This window comes from Poecilia mexicana, unplaced genomic scaffold (assembly GCF_051168715.1).
Source record: "Poecilia mexicana isolate PSO_F unplaced genomic scaffold, ASM5116871v1 scaffold_12, whole genome shotgun sequence".
NCBI classification, from domain to species: Eukaryota; Metazoa; Chordata; class Actinopteri; order Cyprinodontiformes; family Poeciliidae; genus Poecilia; species Poecilia mexicana.
Window position 1 is genome coordinate 15,024,374 of NW_028263381.1, and position 20,442 is coordinate 15,044,815.

A 20,442-nucleotide genomic window follows, 5' to 3' on the forward strand; every position below is an offset into this window, starting at 1 on the left:
TCTTTTGCCTGAGTACAAATATGCTAACGTACTGCTGCTCAGTCTTACTCGAGTACATTTTGTGCGTGCTCCATCCATCTCTGGATTTGGGTGACATAACTGTTAAACATCTGGGACCACTTCAGCACCACCTGATTTGACATCTAAAGTGAGGACCAGCAGCCCTCGACAGAGTGATCCTTCTGCTGGAACATGTGCTGTTCGGGCCAAGATTTCTCCGTCAGCCAAGCCAAGAGGTGGATGTGAGGGAACTGGAGGGAGTTCAGTGGTTCTGCAAGTCAGCCAACAACCAGAATCTGGAGCACAAAGTCGGCACTCGCTTAACTTGTCCTACAGCTGCAGTTGTGGTGAAGTTGAGTAAAAAAGGGAACTCCAACTTTCCCCAGCCAACTTCAATCAAATTACCTTTTTAATAAAATATATATTTTATTCAGCTGTGATAATAACCAATGTCTTTTTCCCAAAACACCCCTTTTTAGGTTTGCTACATAGTTGCATATAAACCTCTTTGTCTTTGTCTAGACTTTTATTTTACTTATTTACATAAGTAGCAAATAGACCTTAGTGTAATTAATCGAAAGATGTACTTTTGATTTATTTCTGGAGGAAATAAAAGATTATATTTAGCAGTTCATATAATTTTCCCTTCAAGTTACAACTTCTCTTTTCCATGACGCTGAACAATTTATCAAACAATATCGTGATGACATGAATCAGACTTTTATTGGTCATGACGAACAACAAGACAAGATGCCAATAACACACACGACCTTTTCTGTTAATTTCATCAGTGATTACATATTATGTTTAGACCATTAAGTAGTAGTGCAAACGGTCTCTTACATAAACAGCACAGAACACCAACAGCACCTGTTAGCGAATGGTGACATTTATATTAAAGAAATTTCACGATAATTTTATGATGTTGAATAGAAACAACCAATGTTTTAAAACAAATAAGCAGCTTTGAAATCCGCGGTCCCGCTGGGCGACAACAATTTTCAAGCAGCTTAACATTTCAAATAGAAAACAAACTTAAAAATACATCAGATATAAAACTTCCAGAAAACCTTTTGTACTCTCCGTTTAGCAAAATCCCCAAGAGGCATCATAAAAATAAAATCAAGACATAGTGTTGAATTGAGCAGGATAAAAAAGAAAGTAATAAAAAAAATAAAAAAAACCTTTTTACCTTTCCATGCAAACACACTCACAGCAGATAAAAACCATCCCTTTATCGTCGAGAAGCAATGCTGTTTGGGTTTTATTTCACACATTTTTTCATTATCAGGTTCTGCAGGTTGGCGTCGTTTTAAAAGCAAGTAAATCGCAGTTATATTTCTTCAACAAATTCGAGCATCGTCACTGAGTAAACAATTAGTGACTTTTGAAGCCGTTTTTTAACACAACACATTTCGTTTATAAAAAACATACTCATTACATTAAACCTTTCAGTGATCAGTGCACATGCTTTCAGTTAACACAAAACCATAAAACAGATTATTTTCTGGGGTTTTTTTTGTTTTTTTCTGAAAACGACGTCTGATAGGAGCCAGTTGATTTGTGGACACATGAAAGTGGCAAACACTTTCAGGTACCATTTTGTGTATAAATATAGCATATCTATACACAAATACAGCAGTGTATATTTGTGGATGTGTAAATATACATTGCAAATAAATGCAGCTACCCATTGCATTTATTTGCAATGAAGAATAATAATTAGGTTTAATTCTGCTCAGTTCTGCTTGGTTTCATTTGCAATTCCATAATTAGTGGTTAGAAAAATAAGATTTAATAAAAAATAAAAAAAGAGAGAGATTTGAGCAACATTACAGCATCAACTTAAGTGCTTGCTGTGAACACACAAAATTCCTGAAAGCATTACAATATTGAAAAGACGTGATTCTGGTTATGAGTGGCTGCCTAAAGGTTAGGAGTCTAAATGTCAGATTATTTTATTCTAACTTTATCCCAGTAACACCGTGATCGTCCTCACTGGTTCTGCTTGGTGCTACGATGAGATCAGGGGCTGACGTTCTGCTTCAGTGCTCTGAAAAACGGCACAAATTACACAACTTGTGAGCAAACAACAACCTTTTAACATGCAGAATTTGTTGTTCGGCGTTCGATAATTGCGACGTCTGCTGAACAAGTATTTGATGTTTCCGAATTGCTACAATTTTGTTACATTTTTTTAATTGTAATCCACCAGGCAGGAGTTTTTGCACCCAACTCTACTACTCCTGTTTTCCAAACTCGTAATTTTATTTGATCATATAAATAAATTTAAACAAAACCGTTGTACTGCCTCTTGCGATGACACAACTGTATTGATTGTCTGCGGCGCAAACTCACCTCTGGGACTTTCTGTCGACACATCAGCAACATAAAGATTGCTCCCAGGACGATGCCAAGACCAATCACAAGAAATGGGATATTCTCCACCACGTTCTTCTGGACATTGACCCTCTGCAGCTTCTTGGCCGATGCGTCGTCAATAAGAACGCTCTGGTGGTCAGTTGAAGGTGGAACAATGGAAAATCTTTACTTTTCCATAACAGTAAACAAATTATTCCGATAATACAATGAATAAATGAAGCTTAAGTTGAGATTATTAGAATTATAAATAATTTTTGCAAGTTCAAGCTTGACAATCAAAGCCATTAAATACAACCATGAAATTATATTAAACTATAAAACAGAGTAGTTGTCTTTCAAGTAGTTTCTCAACTAAGATTAATTAAACTAGATTTGTAGTGAATGACTGCAAATGCCACGCCGGAGTCAGAAAGTGTGTTTTTACCTCATTAAGATACATCACAGGGAAAACCACGGTCCGCACATTTCCTGTTTCACTGAAAGAGAAGGAAAAAAATATATACATGTAGACATGATGAGGGTGATTTTGTTCCCATGTCCAACGTGTGAAAAACAGTAAAATGTAACAGTTAAGTAAAGCAATAGCCAAGTGGCAAATGTTGCCAAAATGTTATGCTTACTTATGGAAGCTCAAATGGAGCAAAAGTTCATAACACAATGCCTACCCAAGAAAAAAGTAGTGGTACTCAAGTCCAAATCCAATCCGAGTTCAAACCAAGAAGATTTACATCAATATTTGCCCAGTAACAAGAGAAGACTGAGGTAGACGCAGAAATTGGTTCTTATTTCTCATCCATTGAGTAATAAGAGTCAAAACATTGGTCAGTAACAATGTTCTGACCAACATTGTTACTGATTCTGACTCCGCCAACGTCTGTGTTCACAGAACACATATGGTAACAAGCTATGCATGTGTAAAAAGCAGCTGGATTTAACAGAAGCAGCTGAAAGTCTCACTTTCCTACATCACCTTTTTACTCTTAAAAAATTTAATTTTAAGCTAATTATTTGAATTAAAAAGGGATATTTTCAGTGTATCTTTAAATATAATCTAAACTTAGGGATGTTATCTCCTTAACTTTCATAATGACGCCGGTGTCCTCATGGACCCATCGGCTGCCGTCTGAGCAGGGAGGGTTTTTGACGGTGACAGTTAAGGGGTTAAGAGATTTGCAAAGCACCGATTCTAAACAGAGGATTTCTACATATTTAAATATAACACTTGAATGTCGAACAGCTGAAACAGAAAAAGTGACACGAGAGCAGAAAAAACAGGAAAGTTCTGAAATGATCCCACAGCTGCTTCTATCAGATGTCATATAGACTCATAAACAAGTGAGAAAAGTCAGGCCAAAAGTCCACTAATCATGATGATGGTGGCAAAACTGCTTTTTATCTCACTGGCAGACGGCCCCTCCCAGCGACGAATGATCATTCAGCTGTGATGGTTTTATCAAAAGTCAACATGAAGAAGATCGTATTAACCCAACATCCACTGAGTCATAAGTGACAGACAGCTGAAGGAAGTGAGTGGATTACCTGAAGCGTGGGATTTTCTCCACGTAGACGTTGATCTGGAGACGTTTGGCGGCCTGTAGGACGATTCCTGTCAGCTGTAAACACACAATCAGAATTTGTCAGGACAACAATTAATGCCCATTGCCATACCTACAGGGCGAAGACGCATTTTTATAACAAAATTCAACATTTTTCCAGACTCAGTTTCCCAGAAATATCAATCTTTTACGTAATAGTTAAAGTATTTAGTTCACTACAAATGTATGACAGAGATTAGGCTTTAACTGAGAATCAGACAAGACTACAACAGGCAAAAAAGGGAGTGAGCAGGAGGAAGGGAAGAAAGGATAGATGAAGGAAAGATCAGTGGATCCACAGATGGATGGATGGATGGATGGATTGTTGGATGGAAAATGGAAATTCCATAATTTTCCCAATTGTATATTAATCCTTAAAGAGTAATCTTTGAAAATGAATGCCTAATTATTATTTATTTTAAATATTCTCTATTTCTACCAACTGTTCTCCAGTGTTGTAACTTTTGTTGCTTTACATTATAAAGGTCAGTTGGCAGACAAGAGAAGTAAAACCATCAACTAACAGATTTCTCTAATATACATTTATAATAATAAGTTGAGACTCAAAGCAGCAACCTTGTGATTTAAATGACAGCCGCCGTACGTCTTGGGCTGCAATGTTTCAGTCTTCCTCAGGAAAAACGGCTTCCTGACTCTGAATGTTTAGAGGACTTTGAACAAAGACTCAAGTACAGAAAGGAGGCCAAACTGGGGATAAACAGTATGTTGTTTACAGAGTGCAAATGTGTAACTCACACGATAAAAGCTTATGTCACAGTTACGTGCAGGTTTTCTTTGCTTTATGCCCGTGCATGAATGTGCATTTTTCATTTTGCAAATCTGAAACTTTGCATCAGTGCAGAAATGAATCAAATTAAATCATAATAACTCTCTAAAAACTGAAAACGAAAAGCAGTAGTGGCAAAAAAAAGGAAGCTACGCAAGATGCCAAAAAAAAAACATTTTAAATCAGACCAATTTTTTTTTTTTTACACAGTTTTGTTGTGCAACCATTCAAAAGTTCACATTTTAGAGAAGGTCACACTTCTATTTTTAGAAGTCCATGCTTCTATTTTTAAGAAATATTGGTCAATGTCCCTTGATAGCTTTGTAACTAAAAATGTTTGCAGAACTTTGTACTAGATTATTTCTGACAAATGTCATATTCTGCTAAATATGTCAAGGTCTTGTGCAATGAAACAACAGCAATGATGCAGAATACAGTCAGAAAGAACAAAAAAGAGCATGATGTACAATCATTTTTCAAAAAAATGGTAAAAAATTGAAAACTGTTCATCCCTTTCCTTTCATCTCACCATCTTTAATTATTAAGAACTTTGCATTGGTCTCTCAGAGAAAATCCTATTAAAACACATTCAAATTTGCATTTGGAACATGACAAAACAATACAAGTACTTCTGTGAGGTACTGTATACCTGCAATGTTTCCTGCCTTATTTACATGCAATACCCACTAAATCTGTAATTTCCCTGAACTTACAGGTATTTTTTGTCAGGTTATTACAGTACAAAAAGCTGATATCACCTATCAGTTTATCTTTGGTGACAGGTTCGTACCAAGTACCGCTACTTTAATTTTTAACCAGTTTCAAGGTTCAGCGTAAACAAGCAGATGCAAAACGGAGATATTTCACCACCTAGTGGTGTCATTTTGTACTGCACATAGTTTAAAAGCAGGCGGGCCCCTGAGCTGGAGACAGTTTTACTAAGGAAACGTTATTTTACAAAGGCAGGTTGTGTCAGATTAAGAGGTAGTCCTATAGATAAACTGGGTATGAACTGATAATACCAACTGATGAAGGTAGGTTTAATACGTCTCTTGGCCAGTAGCTCCATATTGTTCCCAAAAATAAAAATACTAGAACTTCATTATTTTTTAAATATTTGAGAACTGCTATATTCTTAAAAATCCCTAAATATTATTACAACTCACCTGTAATGTAATTACATAAAAGCACAATGTTTTCAAAACACACATTTATTTTAAAAATTAAGAAATAAAAAATATAAAAGATAGACACCTGCTTGCCCTGGGCTACTGCCCCTGTAAGCACGTATTAAAAACAAATTTATTAAAGAAAGATATTCTATTAAAGACTGTATTGTATGTATATTGTATGTAAGCGGTTAAGTAAAAAAATACAGTGTGCCATACGTTCAGTTAAATAAAGTTAAATCGTACTGGATTGATATCGATGGCAGTCTGATGCTTGTCCTTATTGGGCCTCATCCCAAACACGTCCTGCACAAATTTCTCATCAGCCTGGTAGAAGTGCGGTGAGGACATGATGATGGGAGCCCCTAAACAGCACCAAGATGAGATTACGGAAGCAGATTATAATTAACCAAATTTAATCAAGAACCGAGACTCCGTATAATCGATGGCATATCCGCACCACCCACCTTGTTTACAGACGCTGACATTGAGCAGGCCTGAGCCCAGGCAGTTTCCAGAAGGAACACAGAAGCCCGCGTTGGCCGGGTTCACGGTCGAATTGGCGAAAACTTCGAAGGGGGGAACGAAGCGGTAGCCAGGGATCTCCTTCACCGTCACGTCGTTGGTGTACACGGCATACAACGACCTTGAAAACAAACAAAAAAAATAAATACAAATCACACGCCGGGTCGTCTATGGTGGCAGAGATGATTATATAAAACTGATATGCAGCGCAGAGGAACAACTGCATTTATTTTGCACACTATGGTTTTCAGGAAACCAGCTTAGAGTGCAACAGGTTTTACAATAAGTGCTCCGACGTTCACATGCATCTTGGCACTTATTGTTTTAGTGAACAAGCTAAGCAGGTTGTAGGCCCACATGTTGCACCTGCTGGGGTTAAACAAAGCGTTAATAAAAAGGTGCCAATAATTGTGCTGCACATGAGCACTTCCTCCTACTGATCTGAACTAACTCAAGATGAAGCGGTATTCTTAATTCTTAATCCTTGCACCAAAATAACACTGTGGATAAGGCTTAGGAAACATTTTACTAAATGTCTTTAGCCAACACCGGGGTCAGAGGTTAAAACCAGATATGCTGCATGAGTAGAACGGGTCATGAGGGAAAGCAGAAGCTATTTTTTTCATACAGAAATGGAAAATTACTTAAAGATGCACTGTTTTTTTCCATTTTTATTTTTTCACAAAATTGAAAAAAAAAAACATAAAATTTTTTTATATTTCAGGAATCATATTTGCTGCGTCAGCACCTCACCTGCACAGGTCAGAGGAGAACATGTAGAGGACTTCATTCTTGCTGATGATTGGGTGGAAAGACGCTCCGTTGGTTCCATTGATCATGTTGCACTCGTCAGACGTCCACCAATCCAAAGAGCTGCATTCACAATCCAAATGTTTACTTTTATTATTTGTCACTGTAGTATTTTGTCATATCAGAGGCTAAAAACAGCTTGGAGATTTTAGACGGCCTGTGCTTCGCTACACTAAAAAGGGCTAACAGACAAAGAGCACCTTCTGCTATAAATGGCGCTTCTAGCAAAGATGTCTGAAACACATCTACATAAATTTATATTTTATGTCAGCTAAATTCAATTCCAGTAAAATGTGTTGATTCTAAAATAATGGAAATGTGGGATTTAGGTGAAAGAGCCAGGGCGCTCATGTCAAAGATATTCTGGAGATTAAATTGTGTACTGAAAACAACGTACATTTTTAAATGGGGTTTTTAGGCGATACTTGAGTGTTATTTTCTTATGGCAGAATGTCTTTCCAATGAAACTAAAGAAAGGAGGGTAAAACAAAGGATGAATGTGGAAAATAATCTTCATTACAAAATATAAAGCATAGTAAGAATCTGTGATGCTGTGGGTCTCTTCCTTTTCTGATCCTGGCAACCTTGCTAAGATTACATGGTAAATAGACTCTGTAACATTTCAGAACTTTTTATCCATAAATGATGTGGCTTCTGACACAACATTGAAAATAGATCACTGTTTGAGATTTCAGCACAATACTAAACTATATATATAAAAAAAAAACAACTAAATCAATACCAGACATAAAATCAACCGTCTTCCGTGACCCTTTCAGTCACCAGACCTAAATCCTCTGAAAAAATGTTAAATAATGGGCTGAGCTGGTGAGAGGATTACATAAGAGAGCGCCAAGGACTCTGGACAATTCAGACATATTTTTCAAATAAAACAGTCAAAGCTTCCTCTCCTCTCTCTCTCTCTTTCTGGCTGTATGTTTTAAACTTTCTGTCTGTATGTTTTAAACTTGTGCAATGATATAAAAGACTAAAGGCTGCCTGCTGGCAAAAGAGGAGGGCGGGGGGGTTAAACAAAGCAATAATAAGAAGGTACCAATAATTGTGCTGTACATGAGTGCATACAAAAAAAACAACAATTATTTCCAAACTAAATAAATGCACTCAAATTTAGAGTTTGATTTTTCAGGTTGAGATTATGCTACTATAACAAAAATAATAAAAAGTTACACTGTGCTGTAAATGTTTTGGATGATAAACTCAAGCTGCATCGCACTGGAGAACAATTTTCACTCATATGACCCACTTCATTTAATACAGTCAACAACCTCGAGATTAGTGACGGATTAACTGTGGAGACAATGTGGGAAAAAAAACAGCTGGGTAAGTATTATTGGACCAATAAATACTGATCCAATAACTTGTTTATTCAAACCTCAGTGGATTCATTGGTTTACTGATAGATGAATAAATGATGAACTAAAATAAAATAAAAAAAGTCTCTACCTTTTCCCATTCCATGTGTCCACTCTAGCAAAGTCCTTGTAGTTCTGCTGGCCAGTAAAGAACATATATTCTCCATCGTTTGACGCATTCATCTTGTAGAAAAGTCCAAAAAAGTCGTCCAGCTCAGGATCAAACTTTTTGGCAGTTTTCAGCAGGTCGTCTTCATATCCCCATAGTAGCTCTCCCACAGTGTGGGTGGTGAACAGGCCGATACCAGTGGCTCGCATGTAGGCAGAGATCAGATTGGCTGCAAGTGCATTGTCCTTAAATCTTTCCATTAGTGTCTATTAGAAAAAAAGTTTAAAAAAAATTAATGAAAACATCTTTAAATATTCCCTTCAGCACACTTGTAAAGGAAAGTAAAGGTAAAATTTTCACTACAGTTAAAAACCTTTGCATAATAAAGATTTTTTTTTTTTACATGAGTGATTTGTTGTTTCTAAAGTAAGATCTTTTCCTCTAATTAAAAAAATACATACAATCTGCAGATATTTTCATGTAACCAAATTACTGCACAAACAAAAAATATTCCTAGTATATTTTTTGCAAAAAAATAAGAGGGGATTTCTTGAACTCACCATGGCAGGGATGTTGACCGTCCTGATGAGGTCACTTTCAGGACCTTGGGACATGTTGCGCTGAAAAATGTAAGTTTTAGGATTGACTGACGCAACTCTTGTGCCGTTTTCCTGGAAGACCACCTGCTCCATGGGCCGATATTCTCTGTTATGAAAAATTAGACAGACAAATCACATTATGGTTGTAGTTTAAGGCCAAATAAACGGTAACACCTTCAGGCTGCATTCTAAACTTTAGCTGTAGTATCTTGCAAAAATATCCCTATTCCTTGTACTTATACACATTTTCCAGTATTTCTGTGTTAGATTAAAAGACAGTGGTACAGAGGTATAAAGTCCCCTGAGTCAATATTTTGTAAAACTACCTTTCACTGTAGTCACACTTGCATGTGCTTTTTAGTATGTTTATGCATTAAATCAGACAGGATTAGAAAGCAAATGAAACCCTGACAGGAAGTAAACATTGGTTTCTTTGAGTTTTGCTACAGCGATTGGTAGGCATTATTAAACCCTAAAGGAACTGAAACAAAACGTTACAGACTGTGGTCACTTTAATTGCTTGTTGTTTTCTGTTTCTTGGCACCTCTTTGCTTTCACCTTGTCTTCGTGCAAAGCATGTGGTTATAAAAGACTATCATTTTGGGCAGCCAATCAGATGGAACTTATTTTCCAGTTTAACAACTCAAGGGGACTTATAAAATCATTGCTCCACTTCCTCCTCCTCTCCTATCTTTAGTTAGAGATAAACGTCTGTTTCGGGTATAATGCTTTATTACCATTTCTCAACTTTTATACTTTACCGTGGTAAAATAAATAACAAAAATAAGCCATCTTCGCACCTATATGTGTAAGGTCCAATCTCCGTCACTGCTGGTCTTTCCCCAATCAAGACCTCCGCTGGGTTCGTGAGATTGAAGAAGTAAAACTGCATGTAGATCGGAGCAGGAGGATCAACCCAAACCTCAAAAGCCTCTGTTCCATTTCTTAGGACTACGTCCTAAGCGGGACAAAGGGCAGCAGGTTAAACGATCTGACCATGGGTGAATCATCTGCACATGATGAATTGTCTCTCGTCACATGACCAGGAAAGAGTGAATTTATCCTTATCACTATAAGGTGTGCATTCTGTGCAAGAGTAGCACGATGCGAAATACTGAATCCTGTTAAAACTGCACGTGAATGTTTGCGATTATTCACGTGAGCTGCGATCCTGTCATTATTAATCAACATTAGAATGGCTCACATAATCAGTAGAACTAACAGACACACAAAGTTTAAATATTACTAAATGAAACTGATTAAATGCGTGCAGCATTAGCAGTAACACATTTGCCCAAAGCTTTTAAATCTGTGCAGTACAAACTAGCTAAAGCGCAAATAAATAACAGTCATGTTCGCAAATCTACTGTTTAAAAAAGACACGCGTGAGTTAGACCACCCAGGAGTGATGCTGAGCTAAAAATAAACATCAGCTTATGTTAACTCCTTACCGTTTTAACCTTCGACTGCAGAAAATTTGGAAATGCTTTGGATAAAACTAAAGATATCCCCACGATCAGCATTAGCAAAGAGAGTGCCCCGAGGACGTATTTGACACAAGGTTTCACCAGCATATTGTGGCAGCAGCAGAAACCGATAAGAAAGAGAGAAGAGAAGCCAGTGACGGAGCTGTTTTTGTTTTGGATCGGAGGAAGCTCCTTTCCCAGAAGGAAGTTGCTCGGTGAAACAAAGCTTCACATCCGGAATGAAAGCTGCTCTGGTTGCCATTTCCGGTTTCGTCGACAGTTGCCGGTTCCTTTTGACCATTCAGGGGTTGCGATCGCATTGCAGCAGCTCCATTAAATGTGTTTTGATGCATTGCACATTTTAGCAAAAGATATAACATTTGTTATGGATTTTAGTAATGGAAGAAAACGTTATCTTTTTTTTTAGTAACTGCTGACTGTCGAAGCAAAACAGAAGGTTAGTATCCATCTTGAGTACGAGCACTCTTTGTTTCCAATCCTGACCACACCTTTTTTCTGCGGGTTGTCATGTTTTATGACATTCAACTCAAGCATTGTCAAGCATTCTCCATAAACTGTCATGTATTTGGCTCCAATTCCAATCAAATCTGGCTAGTTTAGCCACCAAAGTTCTCCACTGTGTTTTTTCTACTTGTTTGTTGACCAGAAAGTTTATGGTTCATGGCCTGACCTGTCACTTTAGCTGAATGTTCATGTCTTGCTGGTTTGCATTGAGTCACACTTTCTATTTTTAGATTATTTATTTATTTATTTATTTATTTATTTATTTATTTATTTATTTATTTATTTTTATTCAGGTTCAGATGATTAATAACATTTCTGTAAAAATGCCAGAAGGCTATTTTTCCACTGTGGCGCCTTATCGGTGGTAAAAGTCACCCTAAAGGAATAAGAGTTTGGATTGTACAGCATTCCGTGAGACAAAGCTTCATGTTTTTTTCAAAATAAACATAAACCTTTTCAAAAGGACTTCAGGAGTGCATGTGACTTCTGAAAGATTTTTGTTGCACTACCTTTTGCCACGTTTTTCAGCTTTTTATGTTATAAAAACATATTACTTGCAATGACAAAATTGTATGTTGGTCTATTACATAATATCCTGGTTATGGTTGAGGTTGATGTAACAAACTGTGAAGTAGCTGAAAAGGTGTGAAAATGTTCAAGGCACTGCACAATGTTGAGATAGAAGACACATTCTTTTCATTTAAAAAAAAATACAAACTAGTACATAAACAGTAAATGAGTGAAATAACGGCATCAACAACAGCTTCCCTGTCGCTACCTAATAAGCAACATTAAACCATCCTTCCACTAGATGTCACTGTCATATTTTTTTTCTCGACCGTCTTTCTTTGTTTCTAGTTTGTTAGTTTACTGGAATTATTGTAGGTTTTTTTTTTTTTATTATTTTTTTGAGTCAAGGTTCCCTATGAAACTGACACCACATCAGGTAATCAGACTAACCAATGAGGAATTGTTCCAGCCATCTTAATCTGACAATGTCTTTCACTTGCTTTCACTAATTATAACAAGCTTTTAGTATTAACACAATTCACACTTGTAAAAATAAATAAATAAATTAATTTAAAAAATGTTAAACTTCCAGCACATACAAATATGAGTTCACAGACATTATTTCTCTGGTGTTGACTTTGATGTAATGCTCAGTTACTGGGTTACCTTGGACAAATTATCTCATCTTTCCACATGATACCAACATTTTTGTGATGTTGACTAACAGTACTAACGAGTTTGTGCTTGCATTATAAAGTTTCAGTACTGTTTCAACATGGGGCTGTAAAATGACTGTGACTTGTGCAAATAGCAAAGGTTTTCAGCTTACATGTTGAGACATATTACACTGCATAAGCCAAAGAGCACAATATATTTATTTTTTTATGCATGAACAAGCTCAGTCATGTGACATATTGCACAAAATGTGAACAGAAAATAAATAGAAATTGGCCCATGTTGCGAACGCATGTTTGGTCAATCCTAAATAACAAATGAAAGCTGTATATCTCTGCATCAGGTTTTGTTAATGTATTTGTGCTGAATGCAAACATTCAGCACAAATACATTTAATATTCTGGCAAACACCTCCATGGCTACCCATTAAATTTCTCTATTTGTGCAATTTAAATTTCCATTAGAGCATGTCCATCACACACGCACCCCTCTGTATAAGACCACATGGTAATTTATTTTGCTGTGACTTCACCAAATTAATAGTGGTGTCCATCTGGCCACCCATTTGAAAACTTTCTAGCGACACTCCTGGTGGACTGGACAGGAAACAAAAGAAACTCAAAATTGGTAATAATGACGATTTAAAAAAAAGTTAAAGAGAAAGAGAAAGAAAAATGGTGATCCTAGAAATATACTATACTATTTTTATGTGTTGCAGGAACTGGATAATATCTAAACTGACAGCCTCTATGAAAAAAAAAAAATCACATAAATATTGTAAATCTCTAGGGTCCTTCAGGAATTAAATTTGTCGCCTTTATTGGTCCTGTGGGATTATTATTATTATTTTTTAAAATTGGCGGAACGCTCCTTTAACAGCAATGAATGGGGCACAATGGAGAACGGGGGCGTGACGTCACTTTCCTAAACCGGGCTTCGGGCAGAGGCAGCCTTTGAGTTCAGTCCGGAGCCAGAGGAGGGACGGAGTCCACGAACGGCAGAACTTTTAATGCATGCGGGCCGAGTCGAACCACCGTGTTGTCTCGGACTATTTCTTTGTAGCTTTTAAATGCATCCTCCGCGTTGATTTGGCTTCACCGCTGCTCGCTGTTGTCTGTGTTGTTCAATAGCTGATCAGTTTTTGTCCTGAAAAGAGAAAAGAAAGAAAGAAAGAAAGCTGTGGTGTCTTTTTATTTGTCCGTGTGAGTCCAACACACTAAGGTAAGTGTCTAATAGCTCCATAATCACATGAGGTAATTTAGTTGCAGTTTGCTGTAAGCAAACCGCTCATAACTAATTGTGAGTAAATCTCAGCGGAGCCCTCAAGAAGCTCCCGTTCAATCCCACGGCGTTTAACCTGATCTCGCTCGGTGCTGTACAGGGATGCACGCCTCATACTTTGGACGTGTTCAGAGGGAGACGAGTTGCAGCTTTGAACGGTTCACATACTTTATGTAGGGGCTGGGGAACTGCAATCGTAGTTGCTTGTAGTCTCTTGAACTTTGATAAGAGAGCCACTTCTCTCCCTTCTTGACACTTTTACCTCATTTCTGTTATGTTTTGCGTTTATTTAGCCAAGTAATGGTATTCTGCCGCCTGTTCTTGATATGAGTTGTACAGATTATTGGATAGATTTGCTGTTTCTAGTTCAATAAGACTTTCCTGCTTTATGACATGCATATAGATATAAATGATATGTAGAAAACGTGACCCTGCAGCACAACACCTTAGTTTAACCACCTTTAAGCTGCTACGCCTTCAGTGAGTTACGGTAGAGGCAGTATCTTGCTGTGGGCATGCTGTTCATTAGCAGACACAGGTTGATGGGAATATGGATGGTGCAGCTCAGTACCGGAGAGGAAAAAACCTCGAGAGTCTGATTGAAGTTCACTTTCCAGCAGGACACTGACCCTAAACACCCAACCAGAGCTGCAGTGGAATGCTTTAGTAAATCATATTTATGTTTGAATGGTCCAGTCAAAGTTCAGACCTAAATCTAGTTAAGAGTCTGTGACACATTCAAAGCGACGCTCAAGAAATTGGCAAAAATGTCTATGTCTTGTTGAGTGGTGGGAATGCATGGTTCACTTTTTAAATATTTTTTTCAGAAAACAAAAAAAACAAAAAAACAAAACAAAACACTGCTTTCATCCACTTGATAATTATGCATTACTTTGTGTTGTTTCAAGACAAAACATCCATTTAAAATATATTGAAGTCCAAGGAGCAAACATTAAAAACATAGTTTGTTTTTAATGGGGTTTTTTTTAATAAGGAAAAGCTCAAGGAGTTAGAGTACTTTTGCAAGGCTCTGCATTTTTGCTTCTTAGTTGAAATAAAACCCTGTTGCTGAAGTAATTAACATGCTTGGATGCTTAAAGGACTGAAAACTGCTCGAGGCACTTAGGAAACAAAACTTTGGTTCCCTGGAGATTTTTTTTTGTGTGATTTATAACATCCTTTTTGGAACAAATGGGCATTTTCATCCACAGTTGTTAACGTCGCTTATTAGCTGAGGTGAAATAGTTGGATATTAAACAGGTTTATTGCCTACTGGGCTTTTTGTTAATGAAACTGTCATTTTTAGACATTGCAAAGTTGTAAAGACTGCTCTGATTTACTCACAATGTGAAACTCGTGACTCACCGCTGAAGCATGATATATTTTCAACTCCTATTCACCGTTACCCTGTGGAAGAAACATCCCCGAAGCACTTAATGTGTCAGAAATCTTCAGAGTCACAGTTAAAATAGGAGGAAACGTCACTGAGGCCACGTTCAAACATCTGTGTTTTGTTCTTTGCAGGAGATCAGCGAAGCAATTTGAGTGACTGACTGCATGGGTCGGACTTAACATGAAGAGCCTTAAAGCCAAGTTTAGGAAAACTGATGTAAGTATTCAGACATATGTTCCTGACTGTATAAACGGTGTGTGTGAGTGTGTGCACATGTGAGTGGTTTGACTCACTGTCTGTGTATGTTTGGCTCAAGGAAATCGTGAAGGATTTTTCTGGCAGAATCTCTCAGCTTTAAGGCCAACAGCAACCTATGGCTTATTGATAGAAAAAGCAAACTGAGGTAGAAGGGGAAATAAATACTCTTTATTGATGAAGTCTGTGTATTCCATTTGGAGTTCCACGTAGAGCTCTTATAAACCGAAGAAAGCTTGCCATGATTGATTTCTTTTTTTTTTTTTGTGCAGCAGCTTTTCGGTTCATACGGTGCGTGTCATTAGACGTTTTGACATCCTGGCAAGGCAAAGAAGTTATTTATGGTGCAGGATACAGACTTACACACCGGGCTTGTCCCACAAAGTTCGCAACAACTCCTTAAACTGCTCACTACTCCAGGCCGGGATCTTATCCCGTACGCTATGAATCAGTCTTTAGGGAGGAATTTCTCCTTGTCGGTACAGTCATTCATTTGGTCCGGGGTTTGACATGCTCTCACAGCCACAGAAAGTGAGGCGTCTCCACACCGTCTGAATCATCTGTTGTCATGTTGACCCCTCATGACACAGAGCCGAACAGCTAACAGGAAAAGTCTGTGATTCTGACAGAAAAAAAAACAACAAAAAAAACTGTTTTTGTGGGGGATGGAATGTGTGTCAGATGCAGAGGAGTCAAAGAAGGCTGAGTAAATGGCACATTTGGTTTATGTAGACAGTTTCCAGGAGATTAGAAGTGTGTGGGGCGCTCTGGTTAAATGGCATGCGGGAGAAACTATCCAGCAGAACAGGAATTAGATGGAGTACACCCTTCCTTTCAGAGTTATCCCCAAAACACACAGCAAAGCATTAGCGGAGCCTTGATTGCTGTTTGAGGGAAAAAGCCTGCGGCCCCACGTGTTGCAGTCACTGATTGAAATTTGTAAACTTTTTGCAAATCGAGTCAGCTTTGCGGAGGAGTACAATAGTGTCCATTGTTTACGCAAATGTCGAACGCACGTTGGCATGGTCAAATAGTTCCCTCTTAACCAGTAAAACGAATTCTGCCTCCACTTTTACTACTTAACCGTTTTTACTGCTATAATCTGGGTTGCTGTTCTCAGTAGGCTGAGCTGATGCTGAAGCAAAACACTCGTCCTCGTGAAACCAGTCAGTCGTAGGCGGCAGGAGAGACGAGCAGGAAGACCTGTGGATGTTGATGTTGCTTGGAAACGCAACTGATGCCACGTTAGGCATGCCTTTGCAGACCACCCACTCGTACATTGTCGCATTTGCTCACAGAACTGTTGATGCTGCTTTTTGTAATGTGTCGTTTTTATATCCAAACGTTAACATGACACAATGTGGACAGTTTTGGACGTCCGCATTGCCAAAGGAAACTAAAATAGAAGCAGTGGTGTTTTGCTGTGTTTGTTGGAGCATACTTTAATCTTTTAAGGGGGGGGGACAAATTAGTGTTGTGATTTCAGGTTAAGTATGATGATGGTTTTCACTGCGCTTATTCAACAGTTCACATAAGTTACATTATGCAACTTAAAAATGAAGTAACACTTTAGGTCAAAACGATACAAGAAATAAAAATAAAGAAGAGAACTTGATTAAAGGAAGTAAAGTTCAGCTGTCCTGGTAGGATTTCTTTCACATTTATATCCTTTGCCTTGAGACATAGCCTTTTAGAGGCCACAGAGAAATGATGGAATTGTTTAAAGGTATCTGTCAGGAGAAGGGCATTATATCAAAACATCTGTGGCACATCAGAAAAACTCAAGTTAGACCTTAGTCAGAAAGGTGGACAGGATGTCCACAGCAACTCTGGAGGAGCTGCAGGATTTCCTGATATACTGGTTGATTTTCCCTTTGTCTGAACTAAGAAATTAGGTTTCAACCAGTGTGTACTTTCTCTAAAAGAAAACATCCAGGTCTGAAAATCTTTCAAAACCAGGAGGAAAATGTGTTGAATCAACAAAAGATGATTTTTCCCCCCCTCAACCCAAAAGGTATTGTTTGACAAAAACAATTTTGTCAAACAGTGATGTGATGGCAGCTTCATGCTCTGGGGTTTCTTTTCTGGTGCTGGGACTGGGAAATTTTGCAAAAGGGATGAAATTTCCAACCGCCTATGTTAAAAAAAGAAAAGGGGTTTAATTTTTCAACCACTGTGAGTCCGAGCATATCATCAATCATGTAAAAAGAACATAGTCTTGCGGCAGTTCACTGTAAACTTTTAAGATCCTCTTGATGTTCAGAAAATATGTCCATCTGCTTCTACACCGACAAACTACATAACATCCAGCCATCAGTTTTTAGATAAAACATCAAAGAAGACATTGTTTTTCATTGAAGATCATTTATTGGAGTAAAAACCTTGCCAGTTCTGCGGTCCACTCTTGCATAATTTAAGCGACTGGATATTTATAAAGACAAAAAGGTTTTACAGGGTAATGTGTTTATCCTAGCCAATAGTCATTCCACAGCTTTTTATAGAGAACCAGAGCCACTTTAATAGAAAGAAAACATCCCATGGGCTCTATTTTAGGTTTTGTGTGTCAATGACAGATTACTTAGGAATTCATCCCTCTCCCAACCTCCACTACCACCCTAAAACAATCCCTTCGTTTGTTTCCTTTTGCAAAAATAATAGAAACCCAGTACCATTGTAAATAGCCTTTTGATTAAGTAAACATATTTCCAGCCAGATCACTGGTGCTGGAGTCTGTGTCTGAGATTTAGAAATTAACGTAACGTTTCACTCCGAGCGCCCTCCTCCAACACGGCGAACCGAGTGAAACAAGCTGCCAAGGCTTCACTTGAACACCTCCACAGCACGAGGTCCAAGTGGGGCAGACGTTTAAAAAGCAGGAGACTGTGGGAGAGGACAAGATGTGTTATTTTTGTAAGCGATATGGACGGATAAGAGTGCAGTGATAACAGCAGAAAATAACATTGGGGTTTTTTTTTTTGTTTTTTTAAATGACTACCAGGGAGAGCACAACACAATCCAAGTCTACTTGTATATCAGAAGACTTTGATTGGAACAGATTTCTACTTGTATCAGCAAAAGCTCTGGATTCATTCATTAATTCACAGTCAGACGACTTTGGACACAGGCAGCTATTAAAACCAGAGGCCTGGTGAATCCGGTGGAAAATGTAAATTGTTAAATAAGCACAAACAAAACTTTTTAATGATGCATATGACATGATTTTGCATTACAAATTAAACAAGTTTTGCTATTTTAATGTCATGGAGACCTTTTTTTTTTTTTGGAGACCTAAATAAATCAATTGATTTTTCGCATATTTGGGCTTCAAAACATGAACTAATAGACTTGTATTATGGAATAGACTTATTTTATTTAAGGTTTTTCATATCAACATGCATATTACATATTTAGTCTGGGTTTTATAATGTTTTTTTTTATAGATGTATATTCATATTCATATCAAACAGTTCATTCAATCAATTTTGTTGTTTTACCTCCACATGTTTCTGACAGGGAACATTATCAGTGCATCATGCAAAATCTCTACGGCTGTTTGTCCACAACCATATACCAGTATAGCTGCAAAATATACTTAATTGCAATCATCAGTGAAATATCACTTGTTTGGTATTTGGTCGATTGGAACGCCAGGCTTATAAAGCACTGGGGGAAAACCTGACGACTTTAATGACGGAAAGCGTGAACAAGCTTATTCACACATCACTTTGGTGAAATTTCGGTTTTAATGTAAATACAGCAATTTCAAAATTCTAGACAAAGATTTAGCAGAATATAGACAAAGACTTTTTGCATGTTTGTGATGTAAATGCAACTTCTCTCTCTCTCTCTTTCTCTTTCTCTCTACCCCTCTCTTTCTGTCGGCCCCTCTCTCTCCCCCTCTCTCTGTTTTGCACAAGATATTACAGAAAATACAGCTTTGGCTTTTATATGCCTTTTAAAATCTCTGGGTTTCCTCTGACGTCACTTTAACAACCTCTCACTGATGGCGAAAATGGCCTAACTCTAAGTCTTTGACTTCAACTTCCACAGCAGGTGGAGTGTTTCAGTAATGATAAAAGATTAGATTTTTCATGCCTTGTCAAGGCTGAACAAGCTTAAGAGAAAAAATAAAATCATATTTTATTGCTTTATCAATTTTCAATTAGAAAATCCATCATATTTATATGTTTGCTTTTGAGACAATACATTTAATATAAGAACATTGCTGTAAGCATTGAACAGAAGTAGTAAATCAGCTTTCGCTAATGCTGGACTGTGTGCTGTTCAGCTGCGGAGTGTGAAAAGGCTGCCTACGTTTCAGGTTGGCAGCATTGTCCAATTTCATTTTTTTTTCTGCCCAGATTAGGTGAGAAGACAGCTGGCTGTGTGAGCACGGTCCCACAGTCATCATACACGTCTTGTAGACTGACCTTTGACTAAACGTATTTTCCCACTGAAATTCTGTGCATACCAGAACCTAATAGGGAGGTTGGTTTATCAGAAACTTTGAGCAGGTGTGTTGTTATGCAAGGACAAAGTGGATCAGAGGAATTCTTCAGTGTGTCTTCGTGAATGTCTTCTGTTTGTCAGCTCTGTCAAGTCATTTCCGTACAAAAAGTGTGTTTTTTTCCCTTCTTTTGTTCCATCTTTCGTTGTTCCGGATTTGCTCTAGTTTGCGGATTTGTGTGTTATTTTGGATTACCGTATAAAGGCAAACAAACAGTGAAATGAGCTTCTCTGTTTGTGTCTGCCTCTCCGAGTCTGGTGGAAGTGGAGCAGTGTTTAACAGACACAGACAGTATAATCTGGATTCTGGGAATCAGTTTGGCAAACGGCCACAGAGAGAGTCTTGCAGGCATTCTTGCTCTGTCCAGCGCAGAATTTATACATACATTATCTGAAGAGTGAAAGAATAATTAAGTACGTTTGTATTAAAAGATATCCCTTTGCAAAGAAAAAACAAAACAAAACATTATTTATTCCAGCCC

General features: G+C 37.7%; 2 protein-coding genes across 2 annotated transcripts in view; one reads left to right on the forward strand and one right to left on the reverse strand.

Annotated features, from left to right (window-relative positions):
* Positions 1-704: 704 nt before the first annotated feature.
* scarb2c (scavenger receptor class B, member 2c) lies at positions 705-11,029 on the reverse strand. The gene is made up of 11 exons (XM_014966964.2): positions 10,801-11,029; positions 10,150-10,307; positions 9,311-9,455; positions 8,733-9,016; positions 7,212-7,331; positions 6,401-6,579; positions 6,180-6,298; positions 3,922-3,995; positions 2,807-2,858; positions 2,359-2,511; positions 705-2,053 (listed from the first exon to the last, which is right to left on the reverse strand). The coding sequence occupies exons 1-11, from the start codon at positions 10,921-10,923 to the stop codon at positions 2,015-2,017; spliced, it is 1,446 nt and encodes a 481-aa protein (XP_014822450.2). The 5' UTR covers positions 10,924-11,029; the 3' UTR covers positions 705-2,014.
* Positions 11,030-12,903: 1,874 nt separating this feature from the next.
* The window catches only part of rai14 (retinoic acid induced 14), a 37,849-nt gene continuing 30,310 nt past the window's right edge, over positions 12,904-20,442 (forward strand). Inside the window, exons 1-2 of the mRNA XM_014966961.2 lie at positions 12,904-13,746; positions 15,331-15,415. Coding sequence (XP_014822447.2) covers positions 15,380-15,415 — 36 coding nt within the window. The 5' untranslated portion in view covers positions 12,904-13,746; positions 15,331-15,379. The remainder of the gene's footprint in view (positions 13,747-15,330; positions 15,416-20,442) is intronic.